The 17,072-nt window shown below is 44.5% G+C and overlaps 1 protein-coding gene across 1 annotated transcript; it reads right to left on the bottom strand.

The window, feature by feature from the left end:
* Positions 1 to 808: 808 nt before the first annotated feature.
* LOC112234880 (leukocyte receptor cluster (LRC) member 8) lies at positions 809 to 15,237 on the bottom strand. Its single transcript, XM_042305042.1, is given in 17 exon segments — positions 809 to 972; positions 1,092 to 1,299; positions 1,423 to 1,552; positions 1,660 to 1,728; positions 1,830 to 1,931; positions 2,029 to 2,244; positions 2,246 to 2,321; positions 2,710 to 2,874; positions 3,077 to 3,322; positions 3,720 to 3,890; positions 4,150 to 4,300; positions 4,445 to 4,807; positions 4,810 to 4,897; positions 8,354 to 8,437; positions 8,719 to 8,874; positions 11,853 to 11,994; positions 14,907 to 15,237. Coding segments are annotated over 17 exon segments (2,571 nt in total). The 5' UTR covers positions 14,948 to 15,237; the 3' UTR covers position 809.
* Positions 15,238 to 17,072: the final 1,835 nt, after the last annotated feature.

Here is a 17,072-nt window from a genome sequence, read left to right as displayed (position 1 = left end):
CTTGAGGGAAGGGGGGACAGGACATACAAACCACCATCTCCTCCTCTCCCGGATTGGACGCTGGATCACGAAGGCTTCCTGAAGGCAGCAAAGGGCTAGCACAGTCTCTAGAGCTGAACACCTGAACAGACAAACCTCTTCTCTGGTTGATGGTTTGGTTTTGGAGTGGATGAGCAGCCTGTTGGATGAGGGCTTGAGGGATGACTTTAGCTCATTTCGTTTTCATCTCCCTCTTGGGTTCTCAAGGCTTGTCTTCGCATGAGTTTGAGGCTGTTGACTTGAGGGAAGGAAAAACATAACAGAACACTGTTAGCTTAAAACTTCTGAGAGCGATAGTGGATGGGAGACCTTGAGGCTACGCTGTTCCCTGATCTGTGTGAGTTGGTGATTGATCTTCGGGTCTTACATTGAACTAATGCCTAACATCTGTTCGTCATTAAAATGTTCTAAGTCGAAGGTATAATTAATATCTTGAGCTGATCAGAGATGTGTGGGACTAAGCTATTCTAAATGTATTTGATGTGCAGCATATATGCAGATAATCTCCCCCACTCTTGTTATACAGTCCATATCTGTGAGCACATTGCATCTGTGGGTGGGATCCTCACTGAATTTCAGCCTTAAGTGATTTAGTGGGTCCTAGTGCATATCTCCCTCTTTCTACAGGACTAAATTGTAGTTTCAGTCTAACCACTAGTCTCCCTCCTGAAGTGTAGTGCAGTATAACTGTAGGGTACATTCCTGACCCTGTCTATCTCTCAGTATCTCCCTTTAGTGTGCTTTCCCCCTCCCGGTAAACCCCCACCCCCTCAGGAGGCTGCCAGACAGGCTGAGCTGATCTTGCAGTCTATCTTGCTGGGGTCAGAGGGGAAGAAGGTGACCCCCAGGCCTGTGAGGAAGGCCATGCAAGAGTCTAAACAAAGGAAGCCCAGACTGGACTGCACATACTCCACCGGCAAGTCTGGTCTGAATCTGGGAAAACAGAGGGGGAGAGGCAATTTAAAGTGGGACCATTTCTATCCTACATACAATTACATAAAATGATGAATTGTTAGGAACCATGGAGTTTGTAGGAAAGGCCTCTGGCGTACGTTTTGAATAAGGCCCTGAGAGCGATCATCCTCTCCCTCTCTACAAACTTGTCTATGAGGTAGGATGCCATGCGTGGGGCTCTCCGGTAGAGCTGGAAAAACCGGTGGAAGTTTCCCAGAGCCCAGGCGGCGCGGAGGGAGAGCGCGTGGGACACACACTCATCCGCCCGCAGCGCCGCAGTCAGGTACACCAGCTCAGTCGTGATGTCTGTGTGTGGGGGGCAAACATGCAACCAAGAAAATCAGGACATTAAGCTCAATTCTATGCGAGCCAAAATTCAATGCAGAAATAGAATGATTGATGAGGAATATCAGGCAGGTGGTAAGTTACCTCCAGAGTTTTTAGTGAAGATATAGTAGAGTAGTCTGTAAGCAGTGAACTCCCCTATGTTTTCTGATGGGTTGTCCTTATACAGGGCCTTCAGCTGCATCTGGCACTGGTTGAACTCTGCGTGGTCGCCCTGGTAACAACACAAACATTTAGAGAATGCACATTAGTACGACACCGCACCTTTAAACTCAAATACAAGGTAGCGAAGGGGGACAGTGTATGTAGAGGCCCTCTCACCTTTTCCAGAGCAATGCGTGCATGGCACTCGTATACTTCCACTGTGAACTCTGTACGAACTCCTTGAACCTGAAATGAGAAGAGACACCTCCTGTTTTCATATCCTCATATACCGAGATAGGACAAAGTGCCTGTTCGACTAAACTAAAAAGGACATGTAGTAAACTGACCGTGAGGTCCTGTCGTATGGACTTCATCTGTTCACAGGCGTAGGGGTAGTCCTGACGGGTCTTCCAGTGGGCCTTCACAGCCAACAGAGACTTCCTCAGCACCTGGCCAGAGACAGGGGATTAGGAGACAAACATCACACAATCTGAAGGGAGGCCTCAAATAAGGATCCTCTCATTCCACGTGACAGGCGATACTCACAGATACGGGACGCACGGTGGCAGGGTCGGGGGCACAGGTGAGTCTCAGGTAGATCTTGGTGATCTCTTGGCAGGTGCCCACGATGGGGCAGTCATCCCAGCTCAGGTCCTCCTTGGGCAGCTCCAGGTTGTTGATGGACAGCACCAGGGGCTCTGAGCGCATCTTGGTGTTGTGGAAGCGGGCCGCACGGCTTTGTTTCTTGGCCTCCCGGTGGGGGGTCGTGGAAGTCCAGGCCGGCGTTCCCACCTTTCCTCTTCTTGCCCAGGACGGTGGAGTTAGCGTCATCCATGTTTCTGAGAAGAGAAGCCGAAATGTGATCAGCACAATGAGGGAAAGGTGAATATTAGTTTGTGGGTGAGTCAAGGCCAATGACTTGAAAGAAGATCTCACCCAAAACTAGCTTTTATTATTGGTTTCATTAGTCCATTGTTGATATAGTCCCAGAATGTTTTGCATGTCAGCAATCAAGTTTTCAAGATGTATCACTTTCAAAATACAGCCGGTATGATGCATTTTGCATCATATGATGCCGAGTTTGGCATAATATGATGCAAAATGCATTATTCCGGCTATATTTCTGTATTTTGAAAGGGGTAGTCTTGCATATCTTGAAAACTCGATTGCTGACATGCAAAACATTTAGTCTGGAATTTTTCTTTAGGCCAAAACATGCTCGTTTACCTCCGTCCTCTGTTGCCTCTTCCGCCCCTTCCTCGTCCCCTCTCTCCACCCCCTCTGCCTCGGTCCCTGTCGCCCCCACGGCCACGCCCTCCTTTCTGGTTGCGCCGGGGAAGCTGGGTTCGGAGGTCACTGGACATGCTGCTGTCCGACTGGGATTCAGAGTCACTGGAAGAGGAGAACGAACAGGACATTACAACAAAACTACACAGCATACTTTCTCTTTTTAGAGTGGCTATGATTATACAATATTAAGGAGAATATTTGACCAATAAAAAAACAGGTTGGGACAAATAATACACCTAGACAATTATGAAAAAATAATAAATCACTGGACTAACCCAAAACATACAAACACACGGTCTCTCACCTGCGCCTGTGTCTCTGGCCATTGCGGTCCCTGTGTCGGTTGTGGGAGGGAGAGGGGGAGCGAGAGGAGGAGCCTGAGGAGCTGGATGAGGGGCTTCTCTGGGAGAAGACGTTTCTGTAGTGTCCCAGCCTGGCCCCACCACCCCTGCCACGCGTAGCCCCACCTGTACCGCCACCACGGCCCACAGAACTCTCCAGAGTCCTTTGGGTGGGTACAGCCTCCCAGCGAGACTGCTTGGCCTTCAGTCTGGACGGAGAGAGAGGAGAGAAGGGATTAGGATGACTAGCACCTCTTGATAGGGCTTAGGCAGGAATTAGGCATTTGGTCTCCAAAAGGGGATTCAGGCTTTCTAAGTTCCTAGACGGTGAAACCCCAGGCTACGTTCCTAGACGGTGAAACACCAGGCTAAGTTCCAAGACGGTGAAACACCAGGCTAAGTTCCAAGACGGTGAAACACCAGGCTAAGTTCCAAGACGGTGAAACACCAGGCTAAGTTCCAAGACGGTGAAACACCAGGCTAAGTTCCAAGACGGTGAAACACCAGGCAAAGTTCCAAGACGGTGAAACATCAGGCTAAGTTCCTAGGCTACAAACATCAGGCTGAAAAACATCAGGCTTTTTCAAGAACAACTGCTCCACTCACTCAGGCAGAGGCTCGCGGTCCCAGTCGATGGTGTAGGCAGACCCATCCTGTAGTCTTTTCTGTAGGACCTCCTTCAGCCCCTTTTCGGTGCGGTCCTTGTCCTCCTCATTCTCACAGGCTGTGAAGCAGCGCTGAACATACTCCTTCATCGCCTGGGGCCAGTCCTGGGGCCTGAGGGAATCATTTTTATAATCAGCACTACAACAGTAAATCAGGGGGAAAGGAAACTGGTTTGGGAGTACTAGGTCAATTTGAAGTGACTAATTATTAGTTTGAGAAAGAGGGACATGGTACTTCTGAAATCTATTGGATGCAGATTTTAAACCCCTGTCATCTTCTGATCATGAGTAGAGATACTTCATTCTTCCCCAGTAGGTATTACAGATAGTAAAGACCGATATATTGGTGTCATTAGTAGCTGTCTCCTCACCGTGTCTGGGCACCGCCAGGTGCAGCAGCAGCTGGGGAGGAAGGAGTAGCAGCCAATCCAGTGGGTTGTTCCCCAGGAGGGAAACTTTGATTGGTCATGACGTAGGGTCGCTTGGGAATGTTGAACTTCATCGCACCTGCTCCAGGTGCCTCTGTGGAAAACAATGAAGAAGGCATTGAAACAAAGAAAATAACACCAAGTGATGGGAAACAAATTCAATGATAAGCTGACAGAAAAAAAAATGCTTGGAGATACCCTCACACACACACACAACTCAATACCCTCACACACTTACGTTTCATGCGGTGCCAGAGCTGCGGTCCTTGTTGCTGTGGCTGTTGTTGTTGATGGTTCTTGTTTTTGTTGGCCTCTCCTCTCCCAGCTCCTGGTCCATACTGACCCTGTCCTTGTTGCTGGTGTTGGTTGTTATTCTGCTGCTGCTGGTACGAGTTCTGAGTCTGGTAGCTCTGCCCATAGCTGGGCCTGCCCTGGTTGTGGTTGTAACCTCTCATCTGGTTGGGGTCATTGTTGGGGTAGGGCATGGGGTTGTTGGGGTTGTAAGAGTTCTGCCCTGGAGGAAGGGGGTACTGGGAGCTGGGAGTGGGAGGGATGGCTGGGGGAGGAGGGGGTGGGGGCTGCTCAGAGCTGGTGGGGCTCTGGGGGGTGGTTGAGGTGCAGCAGGAGGAGGGGGTTGGGGCTGAGAGGGGTAGCTGGAGGACTGGTCATCCATCACGGGCAGGGATGGAGGCTGGGAAGGTAGGGACAAATAATAGATGGGGGAAAAGAAACTTGTATATCTCAATATGAAAGGAGAACTGCAGAGCAAAACATTCTAACTGCAACAGACTTCAGCTCCAGACAGATTCTTAGTGGGAGGATTACATTATGGAGGATTACATTATGCTGAGCCGCGAGGTACCGGGTAAAGGCCCGCTACGTCATCGGTCGAAAGCGGGGAGGGAGGAGCGTCCTTCTCAAACCAAAACAGTAATCTGTGCCCCTTCTCAAACCAAAACAGTAATCTGTGCCCCTTCTCAAACCAAAACAGTAATCTGTACCCCTTCTCAAACCAAAACAGTAATCTGTGCCCCTTCTCAAACCAAAACAGTAATCTGTGCCCCTTCTCAAACCAAAACAGTAATCTGTGCCCCTTCTCAAACCAAAACAGTAATCTGTGCCCCTTCTCAAACCAAAACAGTAATCTGTGCCCCTTCTCAAACCAAAACAGTAATCTGTGCCCCTTCTCAAACCAAAACAGTAATCTGTACCCCTTCTCAAACCAAAACAGTAATCTGTGCCCCTTCTCAAACCAAAACAGTAATCTGTGCCCCTTCTCAAACCAAAACAGTAATCTGTGCCCCTTCTCAAACCAAAACAGTAATCTGTGCCCCTTCTCAAACCAAAACAGTAATCTGTGCCCCTTCTCAAACCAAAACAGTAATCTGTGCCCCTTCTCAAACCAAAACAGTAATCTGTGCCCCTTCTCAAACCAAAACAGTAATCTGTGCCCCTTCTCAAACCAAAACAGTAAATCTGTGCCCCTTCTCAAACCAAAACAGTAATCTGTGCCCCTTCTCAAACCAAAACAGTAATCTGTGCCCCTTCTCAAACCAAAACAGTAATCTGTGCCCCTTCTCAAACCAAAACAGTAATCTGTGCCCCTTCTCAAACCAAAACAGTAATCTGTACCCCTTCTCAAACCAAAACAGTAATCTGTGCCCCTTCTCAAACCAAAACAGTAATCTGTGCCCCTTCTCAAACCAAAACAGTAATCTGTGCCCCTTCTCAAACCAAAACAGTAATCTGTGCCCCTTCTCAAACCAAAACAGTAATCTGTACCCCTTCTCAAACCAAAACAGTAATCTGTGCCCCTTCTCAAACCAAAACAGTAATCTGTGCCCCTTCTCAAACCAAAACAGTAATCTGTGCCCCTTCTCAAACCAAAACAGTAATCTGTGCCGCTCAGTAATTTTGTCAACAAGGCAACATGACACATTGACCAATCAACAGTGTAGGGTTGTACCTGACAGTGTGAGATAATTTGTGACGCTTGTCAGTGTAGAAATAGAACATTATTCAAATGCCAGTCATCAATAACATCTTAATTCATGCATTTGATCACTGGCACACTTCTGTCCGGACACAGCTACTCGCCCAAGCCTCTCCAGGTTCTCCTTTACCCAAATCCAGATAGCAGATGTTCTGAAAGAGCTGCAAAACCTGGATCCGTACAAATCAGCTGGGCTTGACAATCTGAACCCTCTATTTCTAAAACTATCCGCCGCCATTGTCGCAACCCCTATTACCAGCCTGTTCAACCTCTTTCATATCGTCTGAGATCCCCAAGGATTGGAAAGCTGCCACAGTCATCCCCCTCTTCAAAAGGGAGACACCCTGGACCCAAACTGTTACAGACCTATATCCATCCTGCCCTGCCTATCTAAGGTCTTCGAAAGCCAAGTCAACAAACAGGTCATTGACCATCTCGAATCCCACCGTACCTTCTCCGCTGTGCAATCTGGTTTCCGAGCCGGTCACGGGTGCACCTCAGCCACGCTCAAGGTACTAAACGATATCATAACCGCCATCGATAAAAGACAGTACTGTGCAGCCGTCTTCATCGACCTTGCCAAGGCTTTCGACTCTGTCAATCACCATATTCTTATCGGCACTCTCAGTAGCCTCGGTTTTTCGGATGACTGCCTTGCCTGGTTCACCAATTACTTTGCAGACAGAGTTCAGTGTGTCAAATCGGAGGGCATGCTGTCCGGTCCTCTGGCAGTCTCTATGGGGGGTGCCACTGAGTTCAATTCTCGGGCCGACTCTTTTCTCTGTATATATCAATGATGTTGCTCTTGCTGCGGGCGATTCCCTGATCCACCTCTATGCAGACGACACCATTCTATATACTTCCGGCCCGTCCTTGGACACTGTGCTATCTAACCTCCAAACGAGCTTCAATGCCGTACAACACTCCTTCCGTGGCCTCCAACTGCTCTTAAACGCTAGTAAAACCAAATGCATGCTTTTCAACCATTCGCTGCCTGCACCCGCATGCCTGACTAGCATCACCACCCTGGATGGTTCCGACCTTGAATATGTGGACATCTATAAGTACCTAGGTGTCTGGCTAGACTGTAAACTCTCCTTCCAGACTCATATCAAACATCTCCAATCGAAAATCAAATCTAGAGTCGGCTTTCTATTCCGCAACAAAGCCTCCTTCACTCACGCCGCCAAACTTACCCTAGTAAAACTGACTATCCTACCGATCCTCGACTTTGGCGATGTCATCTACAAAATAGCTTCCAAGACTCTACTCAGCAAACTGGATGCAGTTTATCACAGTGCCACCCGTTTTGTCACTAAAGCACCTTATACCACCCACCACTGCGACCTGTATGCTCTAGTCGGCTGGCCCTCGCTACATATTCATCGCCAGTTTCACTGGCTCCAGGTCATCTACAAGTCCATGCTAGGTAAAGCTCCGCCTTATCTCAGTTCACTGGTCACGATGGCAACACCCACCCGTAGCACGCGCTCCAGCAGGTGTATCTCACTGATCATCCCTAAAGCCAACACCTCATTTGGCCGCCTTTCGTTCCAGTTCTCTGCTGCCTGTGATTGGAACGAATTGCTGAAGTTGGGGACTTTTATCTCCCTCACCAACTTCAAACATCTGCTATCTGAGCAGCTAACCGATCGCTGCAGCTGTACATAGTCTATCGGTAAATAGCCCACCCATTTTTACCTACCTCATCCCCTACTGTTTTTATTGATTTACTTTTCTGCTCTTTTGCACACCAATATCTCTACCTGTACATGACCATCTGATCATTTATCACTCCAGTGTTAATCTGCAAAATTGTAATTATTCGCCTACCTCCTCATGCCTTTTGCACACAATGTATATAGACTCTCTTTTTTTTCTACTGTATTGACTTGTTAATTGTTTACTCCATGTGTAACTCTGTGTTGTCTGTTCACACTGCTATGCTTTATCTTGGCCAGGTCGCAATTGCGAATGAGAACTTGTTCTCAACTAGCCTACCTGGTTAAATAAAGGTGAAATAAAATCAAATAAATTTTTTACACAAATGCCTGGCATTGGGGACTCATTTAGTCAATAATTCATAAACTGCAATAGAGGAAGAGTGAAGTAAACTGAAAAACTTGATTTAAGTAGCAGTTCTCTGATGGTTACCTGTCCAGTTGGAGTGGTGGGAGAGGGGTAAGGTCCTGGAGGTACACCATACTGGCCCTGAGGAGGATAGCCACCACCACCATACTGGAGAATCAGAAGAAAACACACTTCAAATATGGTACTGGCTTGGCTTCAACCAATGGTTTTATGTTGTGTATTCTGTCGGGGTATCATGTATTAACAGTTCATAGATTTTTTAGTTGCAAAGTGCAGGTTTTGAATGTGTAGGCTAAATTTAACAATTCCAATTCCTTATCTAAACGCTCTAGTGCATAAAGCCGGCATCAATGTCGCGGAAATCATTACCAAGGACTACATTACAGTTAATCTGAAATGTGGAGGGTGTGGAGGATATGTACACGTACGGGGCCTGGCGCCATGGGGTAGTAGTAATTGTAGGGGTAGGTGTATCCAGGATACGGTTGCTGCTGATTCTGTTGGTACCACTGTTGGTAGTACTGCTGCTGTTGCTGCTGCTGTATGGCTGTCGACTCAGTAACTGCAGGCTGAAACTGACCAGCCTGGAAACACAAACAGACAACTACTAAGTGATGAGAGATTAAATCAGAATGAAAGCCTACTCGTCCATTTGAATCATATTCGGGTATAAAGCCAGGAAGACCTGGGCCCGTATCCACAAAGCCTCAGAGTAGGAGTGCTGAGCTAGGATCAGTTTTGCCTTTTAGAATCTTAATCAATAAGACTACATACACAGGTTGGGACCTGATCCAAGATCAGCACTCTTACTTTGAGACGCTTTGTGGATACGAGCCCAGATCAGACAGTTGTATGTCTGTGTCAGGAAGGGAAAAAATGGTCCATGCTGTACAGCTCGTCAAGTTGACTGTTGAGGTAATACATTATACCCAATAACAAGCGCCTTTGAGATTAACGCCGGGTCTACACTACACTATTTCGGCTCTGATTTAGCTGTCCCAGACAAGTCTTTGAGATTGGAGATAAAATTTCCATGTCATTGCCTACTCGGGGCACGTGGCCGTCACCGATGCTTGTTTAATGTGAACGGGTCAGAGACTCAATCTGAGGGCTACTGATCTCGTCTTTGAGCAATCCCAGACATCCCGATATTTTCAAACATGTTTGATTTTATCGGAAGCAAATCTGCAATGGTCTTGTAGTGTGAGATGTGCAACGACAAGTTGAGAACGATGATCAGCAATAGCCAATGAGAGCTCGCCAGAGAAGCCAGTGAGATGACTCTCGAGCAGGAGCGATGACTACTACTAGTATGTGTTTGTACTTGCCTTTAACCAAAGCGTCAAATTGTTAAAGCCCTGAAGCTCACAAGCAATGTTATTTAATTCAAAATGGAAGCTAGATATTTCAAATTTGTATGGGAAGCGTGAATGACAAAACGTTTATCGGGCTGCTTTGAGCCACAGCTCGTAGCTACGTCAAATGTAATCACAACATTGTTATTTTGGAAAGACAGCATGGTACGGAGAATCCTCACGACCGGGTCAACAATCTTGTAGTGTGTGACTCCGTCTGTGCCACATCGTTTAGTGTGCGCACCACTACATTGGCAAGAAAAAAAACCCACAGGAAAGACAGTCATTTAATGTTAGAGGCTCGGCGATGTTAGGACTTTGAAAGTCGTGTAGTGTCCACCCAGCTTTAAAAAAAAGGCACTGTTACTATGTCAATAATTGCAACAACTAGACAAGCATTTCATTTAAAAATGGGGTCACGGGAGAAACTTTCAAGTAAAAAAAAAAAGTGCTTGGTTCATAGAACTGGGGTAATGTCAGCAACATTCAGTAGCTGCTAAATGGGGTTGTAAGAAACCGAGCGGCTTCAGGTCTTTTGACTATAAATATGGCTCTCTTTTGGAATGGTTTAAGCTACAAAATATTATGGCCCCATCACTGAAACAGAAACCTCAGGAACATATATGTGTATTCGGTTTCACTCTACAATGCGCAGAACTCATTATAAGAGAATGGACCAACAGTCACCAAATCAGACTGGAGGAAAAAGCACATCACTAGTTAGATTTCCATCCAATTGGCAACATATTTTAATGCGCATATTCTAGAATCCACAAAGAAAATATGCACATTTTCCCTCCAGTGGTGTGTTTCCACCAAACGGGCTTGTTGGAGAAATCTGTGCTTTATGACATAGTGCACACAAAATGTAATTTTTCGCTTAAGTTTTTATATATCTAATAAAAATGAAACGTTCAGTGTGTTTCCATAGAATTTTCAACTCCACCGATAGTTTTGTCACAAACTGTTGCGTTAAATAGCACATTTTCCTATTCTGGTCTTGGCACATGCACTCTAGCCAACAGCTTGCAGATACAGTTGCAGGTAGGCTGTGCAGGTAGGATAGTCTACATTATTGCCATGTCGCAATTGTAAATGAGAACTTGTTCTCAACTTGCCTACCTGGTTAAATAATGGTGAATTAAAAAAAAAAAAAAATGGATATTTGTATTTATCAAACGGCAGTCAAGCAATCGATCATGTCACCAGAATAATAACCTCGATATTGACTGTAAAGGAGAATCAAGCTCACAGCGTGCACTTTCATAATTTACTTCATCTGTAGCCTAATAAACTGCATGGTTTCCCGAGTTGTAGTGGGTGGACCACACACCATATCATTGCATGACTCCAAGTTGTCAACAAGCTTATTTGACAAGTCAAATAGTGTTATTTGACGTGCATCTTTTTTGACACAAAAAGACCCAAACTGAGTTCAATAGTACGTCGTGAAGCTAATAGCAGTGACGCCATTACTGGGTAACTCCGGTAGGGCAACATGTGTACTGGTGCTCAACCAAACGGCGAAAGCCAACATCAGCCACGACAGAGAACAGTTGATTGTCAAGGGCACTGAATTACATTATCTTGGCGTAAATGGATTTCGCCTTTGAGTTCTCTCTGAAATGTTCTTACTCTTTCAAATGACTGCTCTACTTGTTGACTGCTCAAGCCACACCAGCAGACATTGTTGGCTAGGTTAGGAATGCTGTGTTGAACGTGTAGTGCAAAACATTACGTGGCGTCATTATGTACCTACGTTATATAGGTATGCGCATCAGCTTTGACATTGGTTTTGCACATCGCCGTTAAACTAGACATCGAGCCGATACCGATGTTGGCATTTTTAACTAATAACATCTGATTCCGATATGTTCACCAATATATTGGGCATCCCTAGTCAAAAGTACTGTCAGACTGTCTTGTAATAGACTGTCATAGCCCCAATTTAAAAAGTGAACATATGCCGTTGATGGCAACTTTTTTTTACATGGTTGGGTCGCATTTTTATATATATCAAAATGGGGTCGCGGGCCAAAACAGTTTAGGAACCCCTGAATTAGACGAATAAAACTGCCATCCATCTGCCAGACATGAAACCCCTTCATAAGCAGAATTTCACTTCATTATCGTAGGTAATGTGCCTTACAGTAAGTGAACAAAAGCATCCGATAAGCAAAAAAACAGACACATAAGCAAACACACACCTGTGCTGTGGTCCGGTTGGCCTGAGCGGTCTTGGTGGCGCTCTGGGTCTTGCTGATGGAGGCCAGTGCCTGTCTGGCCTTCTCCCACTCTGGGTTTTCCGAGACTGTCTGGCCCTCTGGACCTGCTGCTGCACCATACGACCTACAACAGACAGGAGACACGTGACTGTCAGTCAGTTAGTACGGAAACCAAACAAATGTCTGATACATTTAACACGACCAAGTTTCAGGTGTGTTAACTTGGAAGATACTACCACCAAACCAGCAATAATTACAGCACACCAATTCTTTACTCAAGATTGATTATTTTTGGAAATGTGTAACTACACTGAATAAAAATATAAATGCAACAATTTCAAAGCTTTTACTGAGTTACAGTTCATAAAGGAAATATTTTTTATTTTACCAGGAAAAGCCCATTGAGACCCAGAGTCCTGGCCAAGGCAGCAGCAACAATCAATACATTACAAAATTAAAATATACAACACAACATGATCCAGCTTTAAAATACATTTACACTCCTCTGTAACAAGACTCCCTTCAAAATGTAAAATTAATTCAGTGGCACTAACTTATCTAGATGAAGCATGGATTGTAGACTATTCCATGCCTCTGGTGCACAAGACGAGAAGGCAGTCTTGCCAAATACTGTAAATGTCCTGGGGACTAAGTAGCAACCACCTAGCAGGCCGGGTGTGGTAACCGCTGGTTAAGAGAATGTCAAGAGTGTGCAATGCCGTCATCAAGGCAAAGGGTGGCTACTTCGATAAAGACAAACAAAATATATTTTGATTACTACATGATTTCACATGTGTTATTTCACAGTTGATGTCTTCACTATTATTCATCACTGTAGAAAATAGTAAAAATAAAGAAAAACCCTTGAATGTGTAGGTGTGTCCAAACTTTTGACTGGTACTGTATGACTATCTGCATATAGATGCAACTTTTCTGGTTGCATCCCATTTCCCAGATGATTAATAAAAATTGAGAACACCACGAGCTAAAACGGAACCCAGCAGCTAAAACTAAATAAATGTATTAGGTCCTAATCTATGGATTTCACATGACTGGGAATACAGATATGCATCTGTTGAGTCAGAGACACCTTTAAAAAAGTAATGGATCAGAAAACCAGTCAGTATCTGGTGTGCCCGCTATTTGCCTCATGCAGCACAACACATCTCCTTTGCAGAGAGTTGATCTGTGATTGTGGCCTGTGGAATGTTGTCCCACTCCTCTTCAATGGCTGTGCGAAGTCGCTGTATATTGGCTGGGACCGGAACACGCGGTAATACACGTCGACCCAGAGCATCCCAAATATGCTCAATGGGTGACATGTCTGGTGAGTATACAGGCAATGGAAGAACTGGGACATTTTCAGCTTCCAGGAATTGTGTATTGACCCCTGCGACATGGGGCTGAGCATTATCATACTGAAACATGAGGTGATGGCGGCAGATGAATGGCACAACAATGGGCCTCAGGATATCGTCATGGTATCTCTGTGCATCGAAACAGCCATCGATAAAAAGCAATTGTGCTCGTTGTCCGTAGCTTATGCCTGCCCATACCACAACTCCACCACTACCATGGGGCACTATGTCCACAACGCTGACACCAGCAAATCACTTGCCCAAATGACACCATAAAAGAAGATGCGCTTCCCTGACATGGTTTCTGACAGTTTGTGCAAGCCCAGTTTCATCAGCGGTCCGGATGGCTGTTCTCAGACGATACTGCAGACGAAGAAGCCGGACGCGGAGAGCCTGGGCTGGCGTGGTTACACGTGGTGTGCGTTTGTGAGGCCGTTGGACTTACTGTCAAATTCTCTAAAACGACATTGGAGGTGGCTTATGGTAAAGAAATAAACATGACCTTCTCTGGAAACAGCTCTGTTGGACATTCCCTCCAAACTTGACACATCTGTGGTATTGTGTTGTGTGACAAAACTGCACATTTTAGAGTCACCCTTTATTGTCCCCAACACAAGGTGCACCTGTGTAATGATCATGCTGTTTAATCAGCTTCTTGATAATCATCTTCTTGATATGCCATACCTGTCAGGTGGATGGATTATCTTGGCAAAGGCAAAATGATGCCTAACATATGTAATTTTTGCACATTTTAGATAAATAAGCTTCATGCGCATACGGAACATTTCTGGAATCTTTTATTTTAGTTCATGAAACCAACACTTTACATGTTGCGTTCATATTTTTGCTTTGTGTATATGAATACATTTTAGGAAGGTAACCTGTTGAATGAGCATCTCAGCTGCTTGAGCATGGCCCCGCTACACACATAAAATTCAAAGCCTGCTATTTCTGTGGCCCCTAAATAAAATGGGACATTCTCATTGGTGGTCTCTGTTAGCAGAGGGTATGTTGAGCGAATCTCAAAATAAGAGCGCTTTGACTCCACATGAAGAATAGCAATAACCCATGCTAGTACAAAATAAAACAGTCATCGCCTGGCCCTGCCTATATTTAAGAGACAGTAACCTTGCTGACAACTAGCTAGGCCATTTCCAAATCTTATAGAAGTGATTCAATGTCAAGTTAGACAATACTGCCCAAGCCTTGAGAGAGAAGCACAACTGCCCGGTCCGGAATCAACCCATTAGCCATATTACACCAGTTCTTGGTGACCCATCGTAGACATGAAAATCGTGTTGATACTAGAATTTGTTGTGATCCGGCCAGGAAGATAACGTTAACTTGGTGAGAGTATTGGATGGATGTTACTAGGTTACTGTACTGTGACCCAGTTAGCTAATTACCATGTCTATCATAACTACGTACTATATAGTTGGTGGTGTTGTTAGTAGAGAAGGCCAGCCGATACGAAGCTGCAGGAAAGTAGGAGTTAGCTAACGTTAATTTACTCGCTAGTTAGCGTTAGCTACGTTAACTAACGGAACGAGACGAACTCTGCGAATCGCAGGCTTTCTTCGAACGTTAAATGTCAATGTCTAGCTAGAATACAGGTCAAAATAAAGTGAGAACATTTTCGAAAGCTCCATATGTTTAACTTGATAATTTTAGGTCTTACCAGTTAGCAGCTGGAGCTGTCTGGGTCGTATTCGCCGCCATTTTGCCACCGAGATAACTAGCTAGCTACAGTACCAATCTAATAGAACGTCGTAGGCCAGAAGACCCTAACGTAAACAAGAACAATTAAATCACAATATACAAGGAAAGTTGGTCCTTCGGTCTTTTACTCTACCATCCGCTACTTCTCAACAAGACAGTCTTTCAATTTAAGAACAAAAACCACACTAAAAGCAATATCTAAACGTCGAATAAAGCCATTTTCACAAGAACAACCGTAGCTGCATTGGATCTTCAACTGAAAAACAAAATGGCAGTTGTATTAGATATGGAACGTATGCCTCGCCTTCCGTTTCCTTTGCCTCGCCTCCTTTCATTGGAGTAAAATACTTAACAACTTTGTTCCTAGATTTCAAAGTAAGTTTTGCCTTCTCTATTGCTACTACTATTGCTTCTACACTTGCATAATAAAGTTATTGCTGTTAAACACCGTAACCCTTGATGTTGCAGAATAATATTGAATAAAACATGTTTTTACTCTCCCTGCTGGTGAAAAGCTGTTATAAGTAATATATATATATATATATATTTAAGACACTTCATCCTCCACCACATAACTGTCAAGCAAGGTGAATGTGATAATAGTCTCAACCAGGGATGGGCAACTTTGATGGGGGTGGGGGCCACAAAAAAATCTGAACTCATCAGGAGGGACCGCAGTAGCTTGCTGGTCTTTGTCCATACCCACACGTGAACTCAGAGCCGGCCATAGCCTTTTGGGGGCCCTAAGTGAGAGTGGGTGGCCCCCCAGTCGTAATTCGACCATGATTACTTCAAGTTTAGATAGCTGGCTCTAATAATTTACCAATCTAAAAAATTGTATCTTACATGAGCTAATTGAGTGACTGTGTAGTGACTGACATAACAAGAGAAAAACTGCTGATCCACAACCAAATTTCGAAATTGCACCTTGAGTATTCTACTATTATAACTCTAAATAATCATTCAAGACCCCGACAGAGTTCCTGAATTACAAATAAATAATAATTATTACGTTTTGGGAAATTGATCTGCATATAGCCGTGGGAAGTAGGTATGCTGAGGGTGCCCCCTGAAAAATCTGAAAGTAAAAAAGTATTAATAACAAAAAATTCTCTCTAAAGTTATACGTTTTAATGTCACATGCACAAGTATGGTAAAATGCCTTTCATGCAAACTCAAAACTCAAAACCCAACAATGCAATAATCAATAACAATGTTTTTTTTTAAACACACAAGAAATAAGAATAAGAAATATGAAATACACAAAAAATAAGTAAGTAAATATACTATATACAGGGAATATTTTTAAAAGTCAGTTCCAATAACATATTTACAATGTGCAGGGATACTGGAGTGATGGAGGTAGATGTGTAAAAGGGTAAGGGGTCTAGGCACCATGATATAAGATAAACAGAGTAGCAGCAGTTTGTATGTGAGTGAGTGTGCAAGTGTGTGGAGTCGGTATAAATGTCTGTGCATATGTGTGAGCAAGCAAATGATGGAGTGAGTATTTGTGAGTGTGTTGGAGTGACTGTGTGTGTTAGTGTGTAGGGTCCTGTGAATGTACATAGAGACAATAAAGTTTCTCTTGTGTGTAAAGTTACAAGGTTAACTCAGATAGTCCATGAAGCAAGTTTGTTATCTATTTATCAATCATATTGCTTGGGGATAGAAGCTGTTCAAGAGCCTGTTGGTGTCAGACTTGATGCACCGGTACCACTTGCAGTGCGGCAGCAGAAAAAATAGTCTATGGTGGTTGGAGTCTAAAAGTAGTGCACTGGGCCATTAGCCCATGGGGCCTTTCCTAGTCCTTGATACATGGGCCTACAAAAGGGGGCTGCCAGTTGCCCATCCCTGTTCTAAACTCTGGTCTACATACAGCCAGTTCAATTTGAATATTTGACTTGGGTCATAGCAACATTGTTCGCAGAGGGCAAATTATACTGTGACATTCGGGGGTCTCTATTTTTTTCATGGGACCTCCAATGTGTGCACACCCCAAAAAATGTATGGGCCTAATAGTAAAGACATGATATTTAACTGCCTGTTTTTTATTTAGCATGAACACAACCAGTCATTAAGTTTTCATCTTTATTGTCAAACAAATTACTTAACAAAGTAGGCT

Source organism: Oncorhynchus tshawytscha, linkage group LG23 (assembly GCF_018296145.1).
Source record: "Oncorhynchus tshawytscha isolate Ot180627B linkage group LG23, Otsh_v2.0, whole genome shotgun sequence".
NCBI classification, from domain to species: domain Eukaryota; kingdom Metazoa; phylum Chordata; class Actinopteri; order Salmoniformes; family Salmonidae; genus Oncorhynchus; species Oncorhynchus tshawytscha.
Note: the sequence above shows the minus strand (reverse complement) of the source record. Positions and strands in the feature narration are given on the sequence as shown.